At 39.0% G+C, this 26,967-nt stretch overlaps 2 protein-coding genes across 2 annotated transcripts in view; one reads left to right on the top strand and one right to left on the bottom strand.

The window, feature by feature from the left end:
* Positions 1-16,802, top strand: part of LOC149002707 (heat shock protein 70 (Hsp 70) family protein) — a 37,397-nt gene extending 20,595 nt beyond the window's left edge. The window contains exons 4-10 of the mRNA XM_089137224.1: positions 12,838-12,933; positions 13,029-13,181; positions 13,362-13,562; positions 14,849-14,995; positions 15,100-15,228; positions 15,353-15,483; positions 15,816-16,802. Coding sequence (XP_088993350.1) covers positions 12,838-12,933; positions 13,029-13,181; positions 13,362-13,562; positions 14,849-14,995; positions 15,100-15,228; positions 15,353-15,483; positions 15,816-15,915 — 957 coding nt within the window. The 3' untranslated portion in view covers positions 15,916-16,802. The remainder of the gene's footprint in view (positions 1-12,837; positions 12,934-13,028; positions 13,182-13,361; positions 13,563-14,848; positions 14,996-15,099; positions 15,229-15,352; positions 15,484-15,815) is intronic.
* Positions 16,803-18,677: 1,875 nt separating this feature from the next.
* LOC149002706 (protein DETOXIFICATION 40-like) lies at positions 18,678-21,559 on the bottom strand. The gene is made up of 7 exons (XM_089137225.1): positions 20,975-21,559; positions 20,257-20,888; positions 19,975-20,031; positions 19,613-19,851; positions 19,372-19,490; positions 19,122-19,208; positions 18,678-19,018 (listed from the first exon to the last, which is right to left on the bottom strand). Exons 1-7 carry the CDS (start codon positions 21,347-21,349, stop codon positions 18,956-18,958), a joined length of 1,572 nt encoding a protein of 523 aa, XP_088993351.1. The 5' UTR covers positions 21,350-21,559; the 3' UTR covers positions 18,678-18,955.
* Positions 21,560-26,967: the final 5,408 nt, after the last annotated feature.

Below are 26,967 nucleotides of genomic sequence, written 5' to 3'. Positions count from 1 at the left end.
AATTAAGATTTACTTAACCCCCAAATACCCACAAAACTAAATTAGAGTGTTAAGGAATATGATCAAAACCAGTCTGTAGATTATGCGTATCCAGCACTGAATTGGGCTATTTTCCGTTAAAAGCAACCTAGTATTCATAGACATGGGTGTTGGGCCTTTGTTTCATAAATTTATTTTGTTATGGGCCTAAAAGTTACTTGTCTTGGCCAAGTACTAGAATAGGTTAATCAATTGGTTAAATTGGTCTAATTGTGTAAATTCTGCCCAACTTAAGTTATAAGAACAGAATACAACAACAACAACAACAATAAGCCTTGTCCCAACTAAATGGGGTCGGCTACATGGATTCTTGTCCTCCAATCAGTTCTGTCCGAGGCCATGCTAGATACAAGGCATAAGCTATACATATCCTTTCTCACCACTTCTCCTAAGGTTATCTTAGGTCTACCCCTAGCTCTTCTAGTTCATTCAATATGGATTATATCACTTCTCCATACAGGAGCATTTATAGGTCTCCGTTGAACGTGGCCGTGCCACCTCAAATGACTTTCTCTAAGCTTATCACTTATGGGAGCAACTCCCCAGACCAACTTTATAAGAACAGAATAATCTTTTTTAATGCTTTGTTTTACTTTTAGCGCACTGTTGTCCAGGTGTTGCCTCGGTGACGCCTTGGTTTTTGTTGTGCTCTGTCTCCTTGCCTCGCCTTGTCACCTTGAGAGCTATGGTTTGAAGTATCATTGATGGCCCATGACTATTTGGGTCTTAGTCTATGTATGGTCAGGGGTCTACTTTGTGGGCCTAAAAATTAAGTACTTAGGCATGTACAAAAATTGGTTAATTAATTGGTTTATTGGTCTAATTATATAAATTCTGCCCAACTTGGGTAATAAGGGCAGAAGATTTTTTTAAATTTTTTATTTTAGTTTTAAGTGTCATTGAAGGCCCACAATTTGGATCCTTGTCAATGTAAAGGTCTGACTTAAAAGGACCTAATTAGTTAGTTTCTATTTTTCTAGTTAGAAGTAAGTTAGGAGTTCTATTTACGTTAGTTCTCTAGCTTATTGTTAAAAATAGCCCTTGGTACTTGATGGAAGGCAGTCATTTATTTTAGATTACAATGAAGTTATTCTCAGTTTGGTCGCCTTTGTGAGTGTTGCTGCTGTGACCTTGTTTTTTCAGTTTGGAAAGTCCACGATTGAAGAACATTAAGGTCCAAGTTGAAGTCAAGCCTGGATTCATACGATTGCTGAAAGGACAGGCTTCTATGACACCACCTCCACTTGAATCAAGCTTCTACAAGGCCCCCCATCTAGGTATCTTGCAGCCACCTAATCCCCCTTCTCATTCCACTTTTATTTTCAGTTTAAACCCCCCCATCCCCAGGTTCGATCACCCTCAATCAAGAATCATCAGATCTCAAGAATCAGCCATCACAACCATCCAAACTTGAGCCACCATACCCTGCACCCCTTTGATCCCCATTGCAGCCAAACACCCAGTCAATCCATGGACCTGCTCTTTCTTGATTTTGACAGCCTTTTTTCCCTCCAAAATCAAGATTCCTCATAGCTTTAGGTTCCACAATACAGATTCGATGAAACTTGGTGAGCATCTCCTAAGTAATCAGCACTAGGATCAATCTTAGTTTCACCCCATTCAACTGTCAATAAGTCCCCTAAACTCTCTCAAGAAACCTATCTCTAGTACCCCTCTCCCCCAGGGGGAAAAAAAAGAAAAAGAAAAAGAAGGCCACTCAGAAAAAAGGAAAACCTATTTTTGGAATTTATGAAACGTCCCCTAGACCCTTTGAACACATTCCAGACCATCCCATACAAACCCATTACAGCCTCTTTGTCCAACTAGGGGCTTTAGAGGTTATTAGTTTAAAATCAATAGGGGTCACCACTTAGAGGCCAATCCCATGGGCCATACCTGAAGTCACCCTAGCGCATTATATTAGTGATGTAGGACCCAAAAGAGCCCTAAAAGGGGGGCCCAAACAGCCCCCTTGAAGCACAGAGCAGCAAGGGCTGGCCGAATGCCTGTAGGGGGTTTTTTGGTCATTTTCCATGCCCTCCTTGGGGTGTCCTAGTGTAGTTAGATTCCTTACCTCTTGAGGATTCCAAATTCATTTTGTTTTCTTAAATTGGTTGAGTCAAAGTTAAAATATTTAAGAGTCCTAATTTTTTCTGGCCTAGTTGGAATCTAGTTTCAAGATTCCTTCTAGAGAATGTTTTTTTTTTGTGGTCCTAGTTGCAGGTAGTTAAAGTTTTACAAGTATTTTGAATTTTTGTGTGTGTGTGTGTGTGTGTGTGTTTGTGTGGTTTGAGTCGAATTAGGTTTTTATGTTTTAGTCCAAGCCCAAGTTCTTTCATCTAAGGCTATGCCCGCACATCTCCTTGTAAACCTCAGTTGAAGTTGAATGAAATCAAACTTGGAGTTGTGGAAGGCATCACATTGCCTGGGCTGAAGGTTTTTGAGTCAAGCAATCTGAAATTCCAGCAAGTTCTTCAACTCAAAGCAACATCCCTCAACCTGTAAGTGCATCCAACCCCCTCCCCTCTCGTCCCAACACCTCCCCTACCCTTCGGCAGACCTAGAAATGCTCCTCCTTCACTTGCAAGCTCTCCCCACCCGTCCCCCTGCCAACGGAACCTCCCACAGCCCTTTCCCCCACCTTGTGGCAACCTTCCCCTCCTCTTTTCTTTATTTTTTCTCCCTTGATTCTTGCAGCTGATCTGAAAACAGAAAGGAAAAGAAAGAAGAAGAAAGAAAAGAAAAGCAAAGAAAAGGAAGAAGAAGAAAGAGAGGAAAAGAAAAGAAAAAAGAGGAAGAAAGAAAAGAAAAGAAAGAAGAAGAAGAAGAAAGAATCAAGATTCTTTCCAAAAAAAAGAAGCAAGAATCAACCAAGAACCCGCTCCCTCCCTAACTGCAAGCTCCCAACCCCTTTTTCCCTAACTGTAGGCCTTCCATGCCTTTCCCATCCCCATTCCATTGATCCTTGCTCATTCCTCAAGTTCTTCCTTCCCATTTGGGTTTGTTAAAGCCTGAATAGCTCTCAAGCCTACCCATATTATCCCTAATTTATGTTGTTCTTTTTCCTATCAACCTTAGTTCATCCCGCAGGATCTTTGGGTACCTCGACCCTAGTAATTTCAAAAGCACCAGCCATTCTCATCTTGTTAAAACCCTAAACTTTTCCCTAAACCTCCCAAAACCAAGATACACAATATATTACCTATTTTCTTCACAAAAACCATCCCATTGGATACCCATAAGTTTCCAATCCTCTCAAAACAATTCCATAAACAAAACCTTAACCCTGTATTAGCCCATTTATTTACTGGTTCTAATTAAAGAGGGTCCTGGAAGGTTAACCCAGATCCCGCGGGTTACATTAGTTGGACCAGGATTTAAGCCTAGTCTAAGTATCTTGCAAGAGCAGGTCCTCGGTAAGTTGGATCAGTGATTGATTTTTAGGTTTTGTCGTAAACCTAATTGGTTACTTCCAATTACGTAAATCAATAGTTCAAACCGCACACAAAGGTATTGCATTTTCCAATCATAGGGCGTTTCCTATTTTTATAGAAATGCCAGAAAGAATGGAATCTCCAATTATAGCCCCTCTGGGATGTCTTTTCTATCTCTTATCACCATTCCACAGTGTATGAGACAAATGTATGCATTTTGATTGGGGGTCATATTCTATGGTTATGATTCTACCCTCTTATGTTTTTTTAATTCCGTCGAAAATCTATTTTATGGTGTTTATATGTTGTGACTAAAAAAAAAAAAAAACACTGCTGCAAATTCAATTCAATTCCAATGGTTGAATTGCAGAACACACTGAATTAGAAACATAGGGGCTGCATGCGAAAATAGCCGTCAGCTTGTCTCCAAACTTGGATTGAATATTGATCTGGATGAGGTGATCTTATGCTGCAGTTTGCTTAAATTCTGACCATCAAAATTCTTACCATGGAGGTGTCCCAACAGTGAAGTGAATGGATGGATGGATTGAAGAGGAGGTGAGATGGAGCGAGTTATTAAAAAATTCAGTTGTGTTTGTAAAATGGAAGGAGGTTCTTGATGATGCAGCCACACAAGTTTCTGAGCAGCAAAAGACCTGCTTGAATGGAAAAACAGCAGCAGCAATCAAGCCAAAATTGGATGGTCTGGGAGGATCAGCAAATAGCCTTCGAAAGTGTCTTCTAGATGTAGTAATAGCAACTTAAGGTATTCAGCATGAGAAAAGATGAACGACAAAGGAGAGCTTTAGGAATAGATGGATTTAGCATCAACAGAAAGGCCTTGAGCTCACCATGGACAAGGGAAAAGCAGCAGCAAAGCAAAAGCAAAATCATGGGAAGGCCTAATGTAGATTACATGCTCACATATACCATTAAGAACAAGCCCAAAAACCAGCCAAGCAAGTTTGTGGGATGCGATAGGTGTGAGAGCTGCCTGGTCTGACAGACCATCACATAAGACCCCACTCCAAATAGAAGCATGAATGAAGAAGAAAAAAAGGCAAAAAACTGTTCATATGAAGGGCATTACAGCCAAGATTTGCTTTATTTGGGATTGCTTTTCAGAAGACCTTATGAAATAAAATCCATGTTCAACACCTGAGATTAGGGGTGTAATTGGATCAGATTCAGATGGCAATGGTATTACCATATCCACATATCTGATAGACTGAGATAATATCCTATCGGTTCTTGGACGGATTTCCGTCGCGTTTGGATAGTTATTTTTGAATATAGGTTTGCCTAAATGGCTATGAAAACAGATTGAATTCAAATTTTTGACTACCTGTTGATATCTTTACCATTGTATTGTCGAGGGTTAGAGTTGAGATTTGAGAATCTTGCAACTTTTCTTTCTTCCACTCTTTTTAGTCTTTGATTTTCATAAATTTTTTACTATTGATTTTATTTTATATTTATTTTTTAACAGAGAATCTAGAAAATAATCACATTAAGTTAAAATTCATAAATATAAGAAAACAAATCTAACAATGCAACGTAATCAGATAATGATCATTTGGAAAGGTGTATCACTTATCCACATCCTATTAGTTTTCAAATGGATTTGGTTCCCAAAAACAGATATGGATGCAGACTTGGAAGCGGATATAATTTATCCATTTACACGGGACCTGGATAGCTTTAGGTAAGAGCTAGGTTTGAAATCTCGGTTTTGAGGCTGGTTTCACCCAGCCTCAAAACCAAGATGGTGGCAAAACTTCAGCCATCTTTGGAGACCTCTTTTTCTTTTTCTTTTTTTTTTCCAGGAAATAGTGGTGATTGGAAACTAAACCAAGAAAATTAGGTCAGTGAAACATGAAGAGAATAGATTGAATGTCAGAATAAAAGAAAGATCCAACTAAACTAAAATTACAGAAGAAAAATTGGGGTTGCAAGAGAGAGAGAGAGAGAGTGAATCAGGGTCTGCACTTACAAATTCCTTGATGATCCCTTTGTAGATGAGGACTGGAAGAGTGATACCAAAGATGCTGGCCATAGCTAAGTTACGACAAGTCCACAAGAAGTTGTGCTCCAAATTCTCCCTTAGTGCATTCCAGTCTTCTATGCATCTGTTCTTATTCACTTCCATTGCCTCCACCCATCTTTGCTGTTTCTGCTCTTCTGCTCTCTCTCTGTCTCCCCTGCAATCTCATGGTCCTGCACTGGTGAAAGTTTTCTATCCTAAATAAGGGCTTCTTTGCTCCTTTAATCCAGGGTTGAAATACCTTGTATCTGAATCAGACTAACCCGATTGACGAAGAGTCAATACTGAAAACTCCAGAGGTAGGTCAAGATGAGATCTTTGATACCTGCAGATCTTGTCGAAACCTGCTAATTTATGTTAGAGATTGACTGAAATGGTTCGAAATGGGTCGATACTGGTGAGACGGTCGAATCTCAGTCAAAACTTCGACTGATATGACCCAAGATATGGTACATTTTTTGGTTAAGCAATTTTGCTGAAATTTCACCTGGTTTCGATCAAAATTTGTACAGTGTGAGAGTGAAGACCAAGGTAGCGCATCCTCCTATCCCTTTCTTGTTTCATATATCTTTTTCATCGTCTTATCCTTTTCTTATGTTCTTATTTTTTATTCAAAGGGAATAAAATGGGCAGTAAAAGTTTCAGTTTTATTCAGTCGCTCATCCTTATTTTGTTGATCCCGGGTGTAAACAATCTACCACTGCTTTCTCTGTTTTGAGTTTGACTTTTTCTGTAGGGTTCTTACAGGCTATTATATATGTTTATAGAGCACAAGCAATTGCTCAAAAATTAGAAGGTTACTAATTAAAAAAGTAAAAAGTCATGATAATAGAAACTAAGGATTTAGAAATTAGGAATAACATAAAAATAGAAACTACCAAATTCTTCGAGTCTTCTGAAAGAACTCCAGGCTATGGTTGTATCTTGTGGATCCCTCCCTGAGTGTAAGTTAGTGTTTGCAGTTGCTTTAGTTGGTGATGCAGTATGTTCATCCTTATTGTTTGATCCCAGGTGTCCAGCACCCTTTTAATTAGTGATTCTCAAAAGACGATGACTGCCCTTCACCAAAAGACTTGAACAGCCTAATGAACAAAAGACTACTGGGCCCCCAGGATTCTGTTTGGAAGACCAGTAATTCCTAGCCTCATTAGGCTGGTCCAACCCATGGTCTATTGGTCACATGAACCAAGCCCTGGTTTTGTGAGCTCTTCTCTCATTATTCTTGAAGTATTTGAGGTATATATTGAAGGTTACTAAATGCTGTTAGAGAATGGAGGAATAAAGAGAAACACTTTGTTGCCTAGATAGGCACCTTGTTGTCCAAGCACTTAAGCACCCCTCCAACACATTGTGTCAAATTGCTACCTTGGAAATTATGGTTCTTGTATAAATTAAGTCTTCTAGCAATTTCAGCTCATTCCTCCAATTTCGGCCAATTTCTTTAATTGTACCAATTTGACTCATTACAACTTGGGAACTAGTATTGTATGTGAAAGGAGTGACATTTGCGACTTGTCAACATTTCCATTATTCTGACTGGAATATTTACATTTTTGTTTTGCTCATTTGATGAGACACTAGAGAAAAAAATTGTACCTCTCCATCTCCCGTGGTATTGAATACCCAAATTATCCTTCTTATTGATATTTGTAGGAGCCATGTCTCACTCTTCCCCCACTGCACCCCCTTATGATGTAACTCCCAAATCAAGGGCCAGGTCCAGGATCGTCTTGTAGCGAACAAGCAGTAATTTTGGGTTTCAACCATGCTGTTTAGGGAAAAGTACAGGTGGACAGCAGCTTGAATTGATCAATGATACCCTGCAGCTAGGGTGTCAGGGGTGTAGGGAACTGTTAGGGTTGATGGGTTAGGGTAAGAGGGTTCTGCCAGACTGCTTTAAGGGCAGGAAGTTAGAGGATTAATCTGACTCTGTGAATTACAGTTTTAGATTTGATCCTCAAAATACAGGGTTTGGAATTTAGGGTTTTCTTCAAGTTTAGGGTTGCTAGGAGTTATTAGAGTTCTAGGGTTAATGGGAGAGGGAATGGGGTTGGCCAGGCTGGATGAAGGTTGGGATTTGCAGGGAATAATTCTGATTTTAGAAGGATTTATAATTTCAGAATTATTTTCCAAGGTTAGGGTTCCTAAAATTAGGGCTTATAATTACTAGGGTTTCTATGGTTGGGTTAGGGATAGGCCTGGGGTTGAGTGTTGGGAAAGGATGGTGATTTGGATGGGAGGTTTGAAAGTTATGACTAAAGGAATTTAGGGTTTCGAGGGTTTGAAGGAAGAAGATGAAGTGCAGGTTTTCAGGAATCTAATGAAGGAATAAGGGCTGTGATGAGGATCGAAGGGGTTTGGGGGGGGGGGGGGAGGTGTTGCAGTTCAAAGGGGAATGAAATAGCATGGGGAATAGGGAGGTTAGGGTTTTGGAATTGGAGGGGGAGGGAAGTAGTGCAAGAAAAATGAGAGAAAAGGGGGTTTGTACAAGAAGTAAGAAGGGGTGGGGTGGGATAGAGCCTTACTTGTGTTGAGGAAGGAAACTCTTAACAGTTCTGTTAGGTACCTGAATGAGGCTACTTAACAAGGTGGAATAACTCAAGAAGAAAAAAAGGACTTTGAATAAAAGTTGAATAAGAAACAATACATACTACCAGCAGTAGGTGATTCCTACGGCTACCCAAGAGCAATAGCTCTCACATAAACTTTCCCAATGCTCAAAACATGTCTCTTCTACTCTTCCTTCCCTCTATTTATAGCAATTACGTTCCTACAGTATTAATTAACAGAATCATCCCAATTCGAATAGGACTCTTCAAAAGTAACCTGAATTTGAATAGGACTCTTCAGAAATAACCTGAATGTAATATGACTCTAACCTGAATGTAATACGACTCTTCAATCTAATCCTAAAAAGTAACCTGAATACAATAGGACTCTTCGAATCTGCCAATCGTTTCCTTCCCTAGAATTTAGGGATTTGCTTTCCCTGTCGAGTGTAGACTCGTGATACTAGGGACCTATCAAGTTCGCTAAATTTCCTTGAAGATCCAAGGTTGCTGCAGGCTTTGAGAGGAAAACAGAAAAACAGTAGCACGGGACAGCTGCTGGTCCCCCACTTGGGAAACACAACTTCAATAGTCTTCCTTCAAGTTCAGTTATTCAGATAATCATAATCTGAGCTGTTACATGTTTGGAGGGCTATTTATTAGAACCCGCTAATCCAATATGAAATTTAATACTAAAACCAAGAGATTAACAAAGATAATCTGGTTTTAATGGTACCAGTCATCCCCACAGCATATAATGCTGCCCCTCAGCCATAGGCTGCCCAAAACCAGTCACATATACATCTGATACCCCTTTCCTCACACCTTCTCTCTTATTTATAACCCCCAACTGAAGTTACTTCTCTCTCACCTCCATGTGGCCTGAACCTAGAGCCCTACACTACCAGTCCCTCGAAATTCACCTTGTCCTCAAGGTGAAGGAAAATTTAAAGTTTGGTCTCACATTCTTGCCGCACAGCGACACCAATTTTGTGTTGTCAAGAACAAGTTTCTTTGGACTCCAACAGATTTGGTATCCTAATAACTGGAGAGAGCACATATGAAGGAAAACTCCAGAAGCTTTAGATGATGGAAGAATGACCCCAGTAAGAAGCTGTTGGAGATGGGTTCAACTGGAAATCCATAACAAAAAGGATCCATATACAAGACATCACCTACTGCACTGAGGTTATTGTGAAACCTGCCATGTGAAGCAGCACCCACAGTAGCTGTCCTTGGATTGGACGAATCATCACTAAACCCCCCCCCCCCATCCAACAGAGCAGCAAAAGAACTTCTTTTTGTAAAAGATCACCTCCATGTGGGACACACATTGGATTCATCTTGAAGTTCCCTCGGACTTGAGTCCCACCCGGTGCTCATCAACCAGAACTAGCACACAGATTAAATTCTTCCCTGTTCTTATCGTCAAGTTTCAGACCTTCGGTGGCAAAAACAAAGCATCTCTCCGTGTGCTTCTTGCACGGATGCTGAAAGGATTCCTCCTTTTCTTCCTCGCTGTTTAGATGGGCTATGGCAGCTGCGAGTGACCTAGCAGTAGCTTTCCCCAAGAATAGACCACCGTTGCCGACAACCCCTCTGAGGTTGTTTTCAAGGGCGAGATGTATCACCCCGCCATTTGAAGTGATGCACCCTCCTACGTCACGGTGAGCAGCCCCTGATAGCCTGGTCTGCAAATCTGGTCAGTCGTCTTGTCGCAGGGGCAGAGTTAGGTCAAGTTATGAAGGTTGAGAACGACGGTTCACATGCCAGTTGGTTCAGCTGGGTTGCTATCGGTTCAATCCTTTGAGTTGTACCGGTTTCTCAGTTGGCTTCTGGTTCAACTGCAATGGTGGGGCTAGAGTTAATATAACTTTGTGTTGGGCCCAAGTAATTAAGGCGATGGGTGGGCCCAAGTGCTTAATGCCATGGATAACAATGATGGGCTGGGGTTAGTAGGGGCTTCCTCAGCAGGCCCATGGTTTGAGCCTTGATTCTTCAGTCCATTGCCCAGGAAATTGGGCTTTTAAGTACTTGAAACTGTTGAGCTTCTTAAGGTACACTTAATGGGTTTAATATGTTGGGCCAACTGCATTGGGCGGCCCAGGATTGGGGAAGTAACTAATCTGACCCTGATTTGGACATAAAACCCCCATCCAACGAAAATCCCTAATTGGACCATCTCTTCCCCCATGAAACTTGCAAAAAAACCCTACTGTGGTCTTCCTCTTTCCCCACCGATTGTGATTCATGCCATTCTCCTAGCTTGAGGTCTACTTGTCGCTCGAAATCACACTGTTTCTGTCTCCACAATGCCGATGAGTCCCTTTTTTACTGGCCTTTTCCAAGGGGGTTTCGCTGGTGCTCACACCGCCTCACCGTTCATCTCTCTGGACTGATCATGTCTGCCCCTCTTTCTCATCCCTTGACCTCCTCTTCTTCCCCTGTGCTATGCCTTTGGCCTTTAGAAATTGCACCCATCCCTTCAACGAAGTTTTAAAGGGTGGTCCGAACAATTGAGCTCCTTCATTTTTTTCTCCAAGTTTAGTGAGAGGTAGCTGTCACCTCCACTCCTTCTCTCCATCCACTAACTTGAGCCTTCTTTCTCTCGATTTTACAGTTTTACCCTGTGATTCCTTCTCCTTGCCACTAATTTTAGTGTCAATTCGATGTCATTTAAACAACGCTCGAATAAGTCTCGTTACCATTATTGAACTCAGTTTTCAGGGCTTCTTTGAAGTCTGTCCAGGTAATCTCCGGCCGGCATTCCTGGTATACCCAATCCATCACGTTTCCTTCCAAGTGTTGGAGACCCACCCAAATTCTGTGCTTGTCCTCAATTTGGTGTTCCCAACAGAATAGCATAACTTTGAGAAGCCATTCTTGTGCATCCTTTTTGCTAGAAAACATGGATTATCTTGTCTCCAGTCTCCATATCCCTTCCTGCGGATTGAAACAGGCTCTGATACCAATTGATAATGCAATATGAAAATTAATACTAAAACCAAGAAATTAACAAAGATAATCTGGTTTTAATGGTGTCAGTCAACCCCACAGCATACAATGCTGCCCGTCAGCCATAGGCTGCCCAAAACCACTCACAATACATCCGATACCCCTGTCCTCACACCTTTTCTCCTATTTATAACCTCCCAACTGATTGTAACTTCTCTCTCTCCTCCACGTGGCCTGATCCTAGGGCGGTAACATAATCATAATCTGCCCTGTTATGTGTGTGAGGGCTATATTTATAGCCTTTTACAAGGAAGGAAATTATAATAGGACTCAACAAAATAAAGGGACTTGGATTAGGACTCAACAAGTAATTCTATTTGGATTGGGATTCCTTCTCACACTAAGACTCAACTCAAACAACTAGAAAAGAAAATCTATTTAAGAACTTCTAAACAAATAAGTTGTAAAATTAAAACTTCCTACTTAAAGAAGGAATCCAACCTGAAAATAGGATTCCTATTGGGACTCCTACTAGGACAAGGACTCTGCCATATATAGACAACCAAGGGCTCAAAATGGAGACTAGGTCTGGACGACTCATAAAATACTGGATTTAACTGGGACTGATGGGACTCCAAAAGGGCTGGTAAAATGACTATTTTGCCTCTTTCTAGGTGCAGCCATCCTGTAGGGCTGAAGGAGAGGAGGCTAATTTTGGGCCTTCTTTCAGCCTTCCATGGGCCCCCCCTTCTGGTTACATCATCTTACTTCCGGTGGCCCTTAGTCCCTTACCCCCTCTCCCCTCCCCTCCATCTGATTTCGGCAAAATTAGACCCTACCTAACCTGCTATGCGTTAGACTATCCTGAACTCAAAGTGGCTCATCCATTTGACTGTGGATATGTTATGTGAGAAATGGACTAAAAATGTTGTCATGCAAGAAATGGATTGGATGAGACTTAGGTAATCTTTGTAGAAACAGGACTGAAAATAATTTCTGGATCTGAACAGCTTAGATATCTCAGCTTCTTTCATTAATAGTCCCAATCAGGCCTTTTCAGGCTCAGAATTGGAAACCAACCTTACTATTCAGTTCCTGTGTCCCAAGCCATTAACATCTGACGAGCAGTTTCCACTTAATCGCCATTGATTAGTCAATCCTCAATCCATTCACATTGATTTCAATGAATTATGAAATGAAAGCTAATGAATTTTGGAGGCAATTACTTTTAGTAGCTTCAAAAACTATTAACCTCTCTTGAAAAGTTAATAATGATCACAGCATCTCACAAGAATGTTCTATCTAATACTTCTTATCTGTTGGGCAACTAATTTTTTTTTAATCCCAACTGCATCTCTGTGTAAACTTCCAAGTGCCTTGTAAGAGGATCCTATCACTTTCACACTCAATAAGGTATATAAACACAAAATACAAGTCTTTGGAGCCATAAATTATTCTATTCAAACTCAAAATACTTCACCTGAAAGGACTTTTTTTTGGGCTTAACTAAGTTATTTAACAGCACATTTGATCCACACAATCTTATTGGTATACTTAATCCCGTTACAACAGTAAAGAAAAATATATAAAGTTCCATACTATCTATCCATGAGCAAAATAAAATTTTCTGAGGCATAATTTGTCCAATTGGTCATTCTTTAACTGCATCGTGCTGACTTCTCATGAGACAACCAGTACTTCTTTTCTGCAGTTTGCTTGTATCATTTAATTTTTATTTCATCTTCTGGCCTTTGATTTAGATTCTCTGTATTTTGCTTGCATTCAATATTAGATTGATGATTCAATATTTCCACAGATTGGCGCTTTCCAAATTTCTCATGCTGACAAATGCAAAGTTAAAGTTAGAATCCAATTAAATATTCATGGGATTGTTACCGTAGATTCAGCATCTGTAAGTATTGAATTTGAGTTTTTACTTCTGTAAAAGTTTTGAGCTCTATGCATTTTCTGTGAAATCTTATTAATTACCTTTTGAATATCATATAGTTGTTAGAAGATCATATTGATAATCCAAGGACAAGGGATAACACTCATTTAAATACGAGAAATTCGGAGAAAGAGTCTACTTCTGGTTCTTCTGATGCTGTGGCAAATGGTGGTGAAGGCATTTCGCATCCTAGGTTTTCAGAGATGCCTGCAGTAAGTTCACCCTTAGTCTTTCATATTACAGTTTATGCTTATGGACTAGGCCCACCACTGGAAAATCTTAATGCATCTAGTAATTTCCTGGTTTCTGGATATGTTACCTGGAGTAGTGATGAATCGGAAGACAATGATTTGAGATGTAAAAGTTACTCACACTATCTTCAACTTATGCAGGATGATGGAATGAGAAAGGGTAGGCACTTGCAGAGACATGAAATACCAGTGAGTGAGCATCCTTATGGTGGGATGTCCAATGCTGAGCTTTCAGAAGCTCAAGAGAAAGAACGTCAGTTGGAACAACAGGACAAAATCATGGAGCAAACCAAAAATAAAAAGAATGCCCTGGAGTCATATGTCTATGAAACCCGCAACAAGGTAGAATTTTGAAGCTAAATATAACATTTACTCCTTTAGGGTTTCATTGTTGGGTCTGAAGTAATTGACCTTTCGGTGCCTAAGCTAATCCAAGAAAAAATGCCTTGCCTGGATGATGTAAAATCTGACCAGGAAATGCAGTAGTAATAGTGTATACATTTAGTTTTGGGCCTTTCCCATGTTGAGACATGGGTGGTGATGCTGTCTATGAATTGGTTTTACAATCAGGTCTATTTTAGGGTTATTCAAGGTTTTTGGTTAAATAGCTAGCATTAATAAGTTGTCATTTTGTTGGTTTTGGGAAATATGTTTAAGTTTCTAATTTCTACCAGAAAAAAAGAAAGTTGTTTTAAATGGAAGTAAACTTAAGGCGACGTGCTAGTTCTGTTCAATCTAGATTGGAGACTAGATTTTGGGATGTTACAATGTGTAATTTTTTTTTGGTTTGGGAACTGGTGACTTTTCATTTTATTGGGGGTGGGGGACTATTACAATATCACTAGGGATAGTTGAACCATGACCTCTTCACTAAGAGGCGTTGGTCATTGCCAACTGAGCAAAACATTTTGGTGGTTGTTCCATGATGTTTTCCATCAACGTTTTATTTCAATTGAAAGATTTTGATGTTATTTGAGGAGTCTGAAAACATAAGTGTGTTTTTACCTTTCCGTTTCTTTTATAATCTTCTTCTCCTTCGTTATCTCCTTTTAAAAGTTTCTGCTGCTTTTGTGCAGTCAGCATTGATCATCTTTTCTTTTTAGTCCATTCACCTACAAATGTGTAAGATCTCTGGATCATTAATTTTAAATTAACTTCTTGTAACAGCTTTCAAGAGAATCTTTATGACAATGGGATGACTTCCCTACTCTGCTGAAAATTGTAAACCAGAATTTCATTTCTGCTGCCTCTCCTGACCTTTCACTGAATTTACAGAAATATGTTTTGGAGTTCCCATCCTTTGATGTCAAGGCTGCAGTTGTCTTTTATTTATCAAATCACCAGCTAGCTGCATTTCAATTTGTACCCACATTGGCAAAATCATCCCTTGATCATAACAACACATTGCATCAGAATTGGGTCTAAGTACTGAAATATTACAGTTTACATCCAAGTAGTGATGTATATGTACTCAGAAATTTAGGACTGGTTTATATCATTGTTTGGACACTCTTTCTCTTTCTCTCTCTCTCACACACACACACACTCTTTCACCATATGTGTCTGATGTGAATCTGCTATTCTTTTTTTTTTGTCTCCCCCGTGTAATGATTGATGTACTGCAATAGATTTTCCATACATATCGGAGCTTTGCAACTGATTCAGAGAAGGAAGGGATCTCCAGAAATTTACAAGAGACAGAAGAGTGGCTTTATGAGGATGGAGATGATGAATCTGAAAAGGTCTATACATGCAAACTGGATATTCTCAAGAAGGTGGCTGGTTTTTTTCCTTGGAAATTGTAACATTGTAAACTTCCTTGGTAATGAAGTTTTTGGTAATATTCTTAGTAATGAATTGGATTTGCATTTTCTGGTAGATGGTGGATCCTATTGAAAGCCGCTATAAAGATGAAGAGGCGAGAGCACAGGCCACCAGAGATCTGATGCAGTGTATTGTAGATCACCGGATGGCTGTGAGATCACTTCCACCAAATGAAAGAGATGCTGTATGGATCAAACTTAAAGAATTGTCTGATAAGGATGTTATCTGAATTATATGAGAAGATTAGTGTTGTGCAGCGGGCATGGGGTTGGATTTACTGCTAATAGATTTTTACTTTGATGTTGCAGATCCTTAACGAATGCATCAAGGCAGAACAATGGTTACGAGATAGAACCCAGCAGCAGGATTTGTTGCCAAAGAATGCTGACCCAGTACTATGGTCGAGTGAAATCGAAAGGGTGACAGAGGCACTACACACGTAATGTCCTCATACTGTTGATCTACATTCAGAATTCATAACTGTGTTATCAGTCAAATCATTCACTGTTGGATCCAAGTAGTTTATCATAAATGAGCATGATATGTCATTGTTGATTTGTTGGGGGGGGGGGGATTTTTTTTCAGAAAAGAGCCATATGCATTTCAATACTGATCAACTGTGATGATTAATCGGTTTGGTTAGGTGACTTGTAAGATTTGTGACCTTTTTAGCAAATATAATTCATGCTGTAGCAGTTTTCTTTATTATTTATTTTTTTCTTTACCTGCTTTCATGCTCAAGAATCTGATGAAATCAATTATGGTATTCAGGAACTGCAGACATATATCAGGAGCCAAGACTTCTTCAAGGCCGGAAAACACAAGGGGACAAGAGCATCCAAATACACCTGATAACATGCGAACTGACTGAGGTCGTGTTCTACAAGTTTTGAGATTTATGTATACTGTTTTCAGGTCCATCGATAATTTTATACCCAGACTTCCATCAGTTCCCCTTGTTGCATTCTCTTGATGAAGAAAGCAGTCCTAAACCTTTCTATTTTAGATAGGTGCCAGCTCTTGCTTCACATTTGAAGGCTCTGCCTCTGCTTTTCAGCATTGTGGTGCTCTTATGATCTTCTGTAGACTATTTCATCATGTTCCAGTGTTATTAATCATTCATCCTCGGTATATCATGCTGCCATGGTTTGGTTGGGCCTAGACCAATTTTGTTTTGATTTAGGTGATCCAGCAGATGGTTAACAATACTGTCGCAGTACTGTCCATTCTGTTGTATTAAATATAGTGGCCCAGTTTAGTTTTAACAATGTATTCCGCAGGTCATTTTGCCATTGGAGATGTAACTCATAGAACTTGATTCTACTATGTCAAGAAGTCCAGGACATGATCCCCTTCTCTCTTTGCCTGGGGTAGTTTTAGTTAGGTCATTGAGTTCTTACACCTCCCAACTCCACCCCCTCTTTGTTTTGTTTTGAGTTTTTAACACGGCATCCACTGTCACCCCACTATAATGGCATAAATTACATGGCACCTACTTTCAAAATTACAAGTTAACCATAGTGAGGATTTTCTGTTAAGTAGGGTGTAAAATGACCTAAATGCCTTTTGGGCAGTAAAATGACTTTCCTCCCATACCCAACTCTTGGGTGGGTGAATACCCAAATCTTAGGTGGGGGAAGCTTCACCCATCTTCTTCCTATTTTTTGTCGAAAATTGCCCACCACTGCCATAAACCACTATATCCCCTCTCTGCCGACGACGACCACTGCTGACCCCATTTAATTACCCTTGTTCTCTCTCTCTCTCTGAGCAAGAACTGAGCAGAGGGATCGCATAAGAATGCCTTTGTGGTTTACCTCTCAAGTAAAGGCCTCCAGGCGATGAGAGCGGAACCTCAATGAAATGGGGATGTTCGAAGTGTTGATTTCTGCAAAGATAGTAAGCAACAGGAAACATTCTGGTCCGGTGCTTTTGGTGAGGGCGGCTGCCAAACTCCCATTCTCTCTGGGCTCGTTTGCCTATATTTTTCAGACGATCATCCATTTTATTCTCTAAAAATCACTCCCGACCAAAATGGATCCAAAAAGAAAACCCTCAAACATGAGCTCCAGACCTCCAACAGAAGAAATCAGAGTAACTATCAATTTGACAGATTTCAGAATACTCCAATAACAGCTCTGTAGGCAGCCGGTAGATCTGAGCCCTAAATGTGATAACTTCCCCTGACCATAAGGAGAACTTTTTTTTTTGGTAATAGACCATAAGGAGAACCAAATTCACATTTTGAAAGGAAGCATTTATAAATCGAAACAAGTCGATGGCTAGGGGCAAAACAACAGTCAATTAAAATCCCCATTTCCTGAACTGGGTTTAGCATCTTAACAACTCAACGTCAACCACACGTGAGAAAATGGGATCTTTTTTTATTTTATTTTATTTTTAATTTTTGTGAATGCATCTGTTAATGAACCGATTCAAAGGGATCTTTTTTTTTTTGGGTTGGTGCTTTGCGAGGGGGGGCCCACCCAAAGGTTTTTGGGGGGGGGGCGGCGCGATAAGAAGCTGGACAAGAAACAAGAAGAAAAGTTTTGGGGTGGGCATGCCGAGGTGGCTGGTGAGGGTGAGGATGGTCAAAGGGCCCACGCGGACCCCCCCCCCCCTTCTTTCGAGTCATTGGGCTAGGGTGGGATCAGAGGCGTTTCGGAGGAGGAGCATCAAGATTCCTCTATGCCGGTAGAGGCGAGGGCCATCAAAGGAGGAAGGTAGCGTGGATATGGGAGCATGGCCACCCGATGAACGCTTGAATGCCGGGGGAGGGGGGGGGGGGGAGGGGAAAAAAAGGGGGGGGGGGGCAAAAAAAAAAAAAAAAAAGGGGGGGGGGGGGGGGGGGGGGGGGGGGGGGGGGGGGGGGGGGGGGGGGGGGGGGGGGGGGGGGGGCGGTTGGGTATGAGAGGGCATTAAATAAATGTAACTAAGTTATTTTACTGTCCAAAGGGCATTTAGGTCATTTTACTCCCATATAATAGAAAATTCTAATCGTGGATAATTCGTAATTTTGAAAGTGGGTGTGATGTAGTTTTACGGTAATTTTTAACTTTTGATCCGAGAAAGAGTTACGGGACCCATATCATATCAAAATAAACAGTTTTTCAAGCACTAACAGTGTCCCTATCGAGGTTCACTTGGGACAATGTCCGTACGTGTTATTTTGACCCTTGAATTCCAATGTTTAGTCGGTTTTTGGAGAACTTTTAATTTTTTAGTTGGTTTTGAATTCCTATTTAAGTCGGTTTTAGGGTTTTAGCTTTGTTTTATTTTTCCCAAATATTTTTTAGAGTTTCTTAACTATAAATAGGTGTCATTATTATCTTGTAAGGTATTTTTCTCTTTTAAATAATAACTTTCATTTTATTAGAGTTTCTAGAATTTTTTGTTTTACACTATACACTGCTACGTTAGGATGCTATGTAATTTAGGCCAAAATAGTGGGTAGACACTAGTTTCACCCCAATAATATATAGTAAGTGTCGTATAAAAAACTCTTTTGTTTTTCTTTTGTGAACTTGCGGTGACTAAACATTCACTCTCCCACAGATTCTCAAATTAGAATTCCAATCCCTTCTATTTTTCAGCAGTCAAGCTTTTAGGGTTCAAACCAAATCTGAACCAAAATGAAATCACATTGAAGTGGAATTGGCTGACCTGATAGATATTTTATCTTTATTTTAAAAATATGTTGAATTCCCTTCTCCATCTTCACCCACAAAATTGATAGGCTTGTCAACCCACAAGATATTAAACCAATGGGTGTACAGTTCTTTTACACCCAAATATAAAAAAAGTTACATTTAGGAAGCTTTCGAGGTGCACTATAATCAAGTGAGTATTTTACAACAGAAGTATGATTGTTTCTCAAATTCCTCTCCTCTTGCTCATCCCTGTTCTTCTTCTTACTCTAGGAGTGGTTCCTTCTTTTCATCCCACTTTGCCAAACGCTTCTTTGCCTCTTCTACCTGAAATCAAACACAAGACACAGGTTTCAGCTATTGTGTTTTTGATCATATGCTAACTAATTCAAATTTTACTGAAAACAATGGCAATTACTTGAAGAGTTACCTCTTTATTCCAGTCAGTCCGAAATGTAACCCACAACAAAATGATGGTCTGCATCACTGTGCCACCTATCATCCCAGACCATAATCCCTACAAACATGGAAAACAAGAACAACTTCAGTTAGGGTTTAACCTTCAGTCCTCACCTGTTTTTCAGGCCTATTCCAGCTGTTTCGATCTGATCTGAACTGGGTATGAACTTAGAATCTTGGCAGATGATAAAATCCCTATTGAAGAACGAAAATTGTTGTACCTTAGCACCAAGATTGAACTTGAAACCCAGTAAGCTTCCCAGTGGGATACCAATCAGGTAATAGCATCCCACATTAACATAAGCAACAAACGTTTGCCAACCACAGCCAACAGCCACACCTTTGAAATGAAACCAAAGTAAAACAGATCATTTCCACCACCACAACAAAAGGGTCTGTTCTGTTTTGATGAGAAACTGAAACAAGCTGAGAAGACATTAATGGAGAGAAAGATGGGTTTACCTGATAAGACAGGTTGAATACCATTGAGTATGAGAGTGATGCCTAGAAGTGGGCAAAGTTCAGAGACAGCATCAGCAATGATTTCACCTTCTGTGAAGCCATAGCTGATTACATGACGAAGTGCAAGCACTACACCTGCTAATATAACTGATATTACGAAAGATATCAGATTCACCACTACCACTGAGAATGCAGCCGATTTTGGGTTTCCTGCTCCAAGTTCATTGCTTACCCTTACACTGTTTTAAAACTGAACTCTTAGTTAATCCCAATTATTAACTTTCTTCACCATAATAGTTGGGAAAAAAAAAATCAACAATGAATTACAGAAGGGAATAGCTAGAGAGTTATGTTTAACTAACCTTGCAGCTGCATTGAATCCCACAGAAATCATGAAAACCCATCCAGATATTGTCATACTGCCCATGAATATATGAATTTGTAAAGCTCCATTTCAAAACAAAAGTAGTTCTGCAGTGAAAGTATTATCACTCTCTACATTGGGGTGGCTTACCTGATGAGGAGCCTGGAGCCTGGTCCATCACCAATACTGAAGAGCAAAGGTATCCAGGATCCTCTGCTCAACATTCAGGATCCACCACCCAAGCAGAAGCAAAACAATTGAAAGTTTTATTTTCACTTACCAAATTGAAAGTGAATCCAAAGCAACTTCAGGGTTTTCCAGCAAACCAGCAAGAAGAACAAGTATCTGCATATACCAAGTCTCCAAGCAAAGCATCACAGCAGATGAAACTGATAGTTTCAAGAACTCTGGCAACTCAGAAAAAGCTTGCACTGTAAACCCTTTCCATGTGTGCTTACATCTCTCACTCGTCACAATATATACAAACTGAGCTATCACAATCAACCACCATGAAAAACTTAACACTAACGAAGCCCCTAAAATCCCCACGCCCAATTTGTAAACTGCAAGCCAACTCAGTAACAGATGCAGAGCTAGTGTTGCAGTGGATATGTAAGCACTAGGAGTAACTATGCTCTGTGCTTGCAAGAACTTCTGGATAGGGAAATTGGCTGCATAAGCGAATATCTGTGGAATTAATCCATAGACGAAAACCGCTGCAGCAGAAGCAATCCGTGGAGATTGGCCTATAAAGATCAAGATAGGCTTGGAGAAAATGTAAATCATCATGAGAGGAATCGCAGTTGCCATGAGAAGAATTGTTGATCTCTGCATGTAGATTCCCAACATTTCATACTTTGAAGCTCCATATGCTTGTCCACATAAGGTCTCCACAGCACTTCCCATTCCTAGCTGTTCAATCAATACTTATTATTCAGTTTTTTCTATCTATAAGAAACAGAGAACTCAGAAATCTGTGTGAATTTATACATATATACCATGAGGCCATAGGTGAGGACTTGAATTCCTGTGTTGCCAAGTGAAGCAGCAGCAAGTTCAAGGTTGCCAAGATGGCCTGAGATGATCTGGGTAGACATGGACATGAAATAGTTAACCATGTAAACAGCCACAGCAGGGGCAGCAAGGTGGAAGAGGAGTTTCAGTTCGATTGAAGTGGCCAATTGGAGACGCTTCCACTGTGGTAGTGTTGTGTCACTGAGTACTTTCTCTAATTGATCACTTGGTTGATGACTAGGCTTTGATGATGTTCTTGGTATTGATGGTGGTGACGATTTTGGTAGAGATTCATCGCTTGCTAAATTAAGGAGAGGTTGATGTATTTCTTCTTGATCTTGTTGGTGAACACCTTCCATGTTGGAGGAGACAATTTCTATTCAGAGAAGGAAATTTGAAGAATAAAAGGATTCAAACATGAACCTTATACGAGTGAATGGCTTATAACAACAGACACCATTTGTACCAGATCACCTACAGAGCAAAAACTTGAACCAGAAAAGAAAAAAAAAATTAAACATCGTGATAGGTCATCAGTGACTCAGATTGAGTGAGTCAATTTTGGTGGGTTCTAATGATTGAGGAAGAAATTGGGGGTTCATTTTTGGTACCATTAAACTGGTTTAAGCTTCTTTTTCATTTATTTAGTAGATTACAAAGATCATCACTCATGTCTTAACATTAATCACGGCACGTTTCTTCATGGAAACACTTCTCTTTGGCTAGATACAAGGCATCCAGTGGGAGTTTTTGTTTGCTGCGGTGTAGATGATATCTACGCGATTCTCAAATCATGACGCATGATATTTTTTGATGTTTGAGATCTAACGACTATGATCGTAAGGGTGGCAAAAATTATAGTATTGGATCTCGAAACTATCATGTATTGCGATCTCTCGCATGACAATAAACAAGAATTCCATCCAATGGTTGTTGCACTTTGTGCTCTCCTATGGCTTCCTGGCCACAAAAATTAGTGGGTCCCACTGGTGAAATTTTTTTTCTTCCAAAAAGTGTTTTTCACCGCGGGTCCCCCACTGGTTTTTGTGATCAGGAAGCGTCGGGGTCGCTGATCCGGACTCGCAAGTTTTGGGGGGGGGGGGGGGGGGGGGGGATATTCTAGCTCCCCACTGTTTTTTGGCCTCAAATGGATTACTCTGGTTAGGTCTATTTTGTTTTAATGTTAATTTGTATGGCTCTGTTTCCTTTTTGGTGGGCTCCTTCTTTTTGTAAACTTCCTAAAGGTCTCTCTTTTCTTTATTACTAAAATATCATTTATGGAAAAACGCATCAATCGGTAGGTGTGCCTTTTGCATCTAAACACAAGATGAGAATAGGGTTATCACCATCGTAGGGTTGTTGGATAGATGTGCCTATTACATCTAAGCACAAGATGAGAATGGAGTTACTACCATCGTAAGTGCTAGGTAGATGTGCCTTTTACATCTAGTTACATCTAGATACAAGATAAGAATAGAGTTACTATCAATGCAGGGTTGCTAGGTTGATAAAACCAACACCTGTTAGTAAAGCTGTAAGTTAATGATTTGGATTCGTTTTAGCCATGATGAAATAGGTCTTTCAACATGTGACGAAAGCTCAAAATATAAGACTTTATTTTATTTATTTATTTATTAATTTTTGTTACTATCATTATTTTTTTTAATTTTTTTTTGGGTATATCAATTTTTTTCTTTTTTAGATCTAAGACCCCGATTTGACTGTTGCATTTTTCAAATCATATTTTCAAAATTAAGTGACACAGCCACATACGTAAAAGTCATCTTCTTCCTTTTTGTCTATGATAATGAGTGATTCAAAGTTAGGCAGCTTCTTTGTTTTTGTCTTATGGAAGTTTACGTAATCATTAACGTAGTGCTGCACTCAGCTATTTCTTTGAACTTGACTTCAGTGATGGGCAATTAATGGGCAGCACTCTATTGCGATAATCGAGATTTTGATCTCGACTGTCCGTTTATCAAGAAGTGTGAAAATATACTTTTGGAAATGGACGGTCAATTTCGATTGTCCGCTAAATGTATAGTCCTTTTTCCACCTTAAAAAAATGGTATGACTATATTTGATCAATTGATCGATCTCAATCTTGAGACAACTTTTATTTATAGTTGGAGTACTAAAGCTGCATAGGTCATTCTCAAGTGGTTTGGTAAACCTCATGTCCCAGGTTTGAATCCCTTCTGTTTCTTGCATTGGACAGTTGTGTGCTCTTTGGCCTGAGCATGAGTCATACCGGCTTCTGTGGACTATATTAGGCCTCCGGTGGGGCTCCGCTGACGGGGCCAGTGCTTGGGTTGGTAGTGCACAGGGCTAATGCTTGCATAGGTCGCACTCGATAAAAAGTCCAAATATTGTGTAGGGGGGGGGGGGGCGCTAGGTCGCCGCTACTGCATCCCCTTTATTTCTTTATCCAAAAAAAGAAAAAGAAAAAAAAGAGTACTAAAGTTGCATACATTACATTTCTTTCATGACCTTATTGTGACAGAAGCCTTATACAATGGTTATATTAAGAGTGCAATAAAGTTAAATTCACCATGCAAAATGTTTTCGGACCTATTTTGAAGTTTAATATGTCCAAATTATCGTTTTCGACAAAAACAAGTTGTACTCAGAATTCATACCTTTTTTTTTAAAGAAGAATTCCATACTTTTCAAAATGACTAATTATGTATGAAACATGTTCAAAAGTCTCCTTTTTTTTTTTTAAGCATTTTTGAAATAAAGGTATTTTAAATTTTTTGAAAAAAATAGAGTTTACACCTTTTCTTTCTTCTTTGTATATCAAAATAGTAGATGGAATTTTACCATTCTTTCTTGATTATTTATTATTATTATTATTATTATTTGGGATAATTACTGTTGCTCCCTTCCTTATAACGGTGTTAAGTTGCCGTTAAGTTTGAATATGTAATGTCTAATTTGCCCTTCATTAAAATTAAGAAATCAAAAGACGATTCTACCCCATTTATAAAACCAAATTAAATGTCAATTTTACCCTAAACTTCATTTATTTTGAATTAATGAAATGAGCAAAATCCAAATCCAGTTTGGTTTCCCACTTTCACAAAACTTCATCTATTTTGAATTAAAAAAATGAGCAAAATCTAAATTCGATTTGGTTTCTCACCTTCACTAAACTTCATTTATTTTGAATTAAATAAATGAACAAAATCCAAATCCAATTTGGTTTTCCACCCTCATTAAACTTCATTTATTTTGAAAATTTTGGTGATATTCAGTTTCCAATTTGAGTTGAATTCGATTTTCCTTCCTCTTCAGTTTCTATTTGAGTTTTATTCAATCATTCTTTATTTACTTGGTTTTTTTGTTTTTTAATTTTTTTATTAAAGAATAAAACGGATTATAGTTTTTTTTTTCCCACAATTAATTAAGGGTTCTACTGTAACTTGACAAAAGGGTAAATAAGTAAAGAGATAAGTATAAGGGTATTTTGGGGTTTTTGAAAAAATATAAATATGCCACATCATAACTAACGGAACTTAACGGTAAGGGGGCAATAATAATTATAGACAAAGTTGAAGGTTGGATTAGTAATTTTAAAAAGTACAGGAGATACAGTAGTAATAAAATCAATAGTCAAGGGGCATAGTAATTATCCCCGCCGCGGGTGGTTGGGGGGAAAAAGGGGGGGGGGGGGAGATTCTTGAAAAATGGAAATTTCACTTCCTTAAATCCAAAAGGTAGAGGTGGTTGCGGGGAAAGGGAAACAGGTCTTGAATCAAGGAACCTGTCTGATGCCTCCCACCCCAGCAAAACCCCCATATTTGGGGGATTGTGGGAAAGTTGGGAAAAGTAAAAAGTGGGACCCCCGCAAAACCCTTTCCTTTCCTTTTCTTCTCCCTCACCCCACTACATGTGAGACCCACATGTTTTTTTTTCCCACTCCTTTTTTCCCACCCCACCTTTGCAAACAAACGCAGCCTTATTATTATTAATGTCTAATTGGCTTCCATTTGGCCAGGTCACTTCAAAATCAAGAAATGCTTTATATCCCTCCCACCAACTTTTGATGCCACAAATCACAGAGGGGGAAAAAGAATTTCTTAAAAGTTTTGGAAGGAATTTTACTTTAACTTGTCCCACAATAATTAATTCGTTACCAACAGCACTTCAAAGGGATTTTTATTCCTGAACAAATCCCAGACTCCTAGATTGAGATTCCTTTGTTTCACATTTTACAGCAATTACCCCCATTTAGTTTTCTGTATTTTTCACTTGTTATGTTTACTTTTGGAACAGTTAATACTCTGGGATCAAGAACAAAAAGCTTCATCTCTTGTTGTGTTTTGCATATTGTGTTTTTAAGTTACTTTCAGTTTCATACCAATAATAATAATAAATCCCAGATTCCTAATGCTATAGACAACAATTATTGTAATTTATTTTCATCTTTTTCAGTAATCAAAAATCCATATTTTGTGTAGAATTTTCTTTTTTCTTTTCAGAATTGAAGTTTGATCCAATCAGCTTACGAATACAATGAAAACATTCTTAGGAAATAGCTTTATATATAATTATCTAAACATACAACAAGCTTTATCCTTGACCCGAAGATTTCTCAAAAACTTTTTTTTGATACTTTGTCATAAATGATCGTTCTAGATCCGGCAATGTTTTCTTTATGTACAAAATGTCAATATCTTGAGAATAACTCAACCTTGATGGTGATATGCTTGATCCCAATTTGAGGTGAATCAGAAAAGTTAGAGATCTACTTTTGCTTTCTTGAAGATAATGATCTGGTTATTTTTTATTTTGGTAAAAGTGATCTTGTTATCAATAAGAAATACTATACACATCATGATTTTAGTGCATGTCATTGTATTTGAATATGAATCATTTCCAAATTTATGCAACACAAATAAAACATTGGAACAGATCAATCACAATATTTTTTTTTCTTTTATTGAAAAATATTTATCAATCAAATATCAATATTGATCACCTTCAAACCATGGCATGATACTTTCTTTTCTTTATCTCTTCTTTCGATTGGTTGAGCTCCTTGAGGAGAGGAGAAAATACAAGCCAAAAGGCCCCTTCTTGAAAGAATGAGCTTTTGAAGCACTATTTTTTTTTTTTTTTGGTAAACAACACTTTATTCATTAAAGAAAGAAAAGTACAGATATATAGCTGCATGAAAACACAAGGTTCAAACCGAACCAAGGAGCGGAAAGCGACCAAATTGTCATACATGCAATAGACAGGGTCATCCTGAGTAAGGGATGGGTCAAGCCCAATATACCATTAGAAAGAAAGCTGCAACAAATACAACACCAAATAAGCACCGGCAACTACATAGGAAAACAAAATACACGCCTCAAAGATGAACACATAACACGCCTTAAGGGCGGACAGACAACACGCCTCAAGCGCGGACACGAATACACAACATGCTTCAAGGACGGACACAAAAGTCGTTCGGTTGAAACACTATAGCTAGTGCAGTTAGTCTTGATGACCTTTCAAAGCCAAGTGCAATATACACTACCATAACTTTGGAAAACAGGTGGAAGCCTTCTCATTATTATCTCTGCAATTTCTCTTATTTTATTAGATGGATCACAGCTTACCCTTAAGATGACTAAAGAAAAATGTCATCAGATATAATTGTAAAGACAGTGGAATATAAAATAACTAGAAAATCACACACAAAGAAATTGATTGATGAAAAGGGTCTGCATGTAGAGCTGAGAATCTCAACTAATCTACAAAAGGCCAAGATGGTATTTGTTTATTTCTTTGTTTGAGTACAAAGACACTTTTTATTAATACGGGATTGGAATATTACATACATCATTCATGAGAACAAAACTAATGACTTCATCACTAAAAAGTATTTGTCATTTCCAATCGAGCAACCTTGCAACGGTCAAATATCTATATATCTCAACAAACCCAAGTTTTGCTCTTGGGAGAGCAGAACTTAAGATCTCTT

Source organism: Hakea prostrata, chromosome 10 (genome assembly GCF_041222555.1).
Source record: "Hakea prostrata isolate BN-2017 chromosome 10, UWA_Hpros_2, whole genome shotgun sequence".
Taxonomy (NCBI): Eukaryota; Viridiplantae; Streptophyta; class Magnoliopsida; order Proteales; family Proteaceae; genus Hakea; species Hakea prostrata.
The sequence above is the reverse complement of the archived record's forward strand: the minus strand, read 5'-3'. Positions and strand labels throughout refer to the sequence as shown.

Excerpts from the sequence above, each read along its gene's own strand:
- LOC149002706 (XM_089137225.1), bottom strand. The coding sequence starts at position 21,349 with ATGGAAGGTGTTCACCAACAAGATCAAGAAGAAATACATCAACCTCTC. Across the intron at positions 20,889-20,974 it reads TCCTCACCTATGGCCTCATG|CTAGGAATGGGAAGTGCTGT; the intron begins GTATATATGTAT and ends TTGATTGAACAG. Across the intron at positions 20,032-20,256 it reads TTGGATTCACTTTCAATTTG|TATGACAATATCTGGATGGG; the intron begins GTAAGTGAAAAT and ends ATTCATGGGCAG.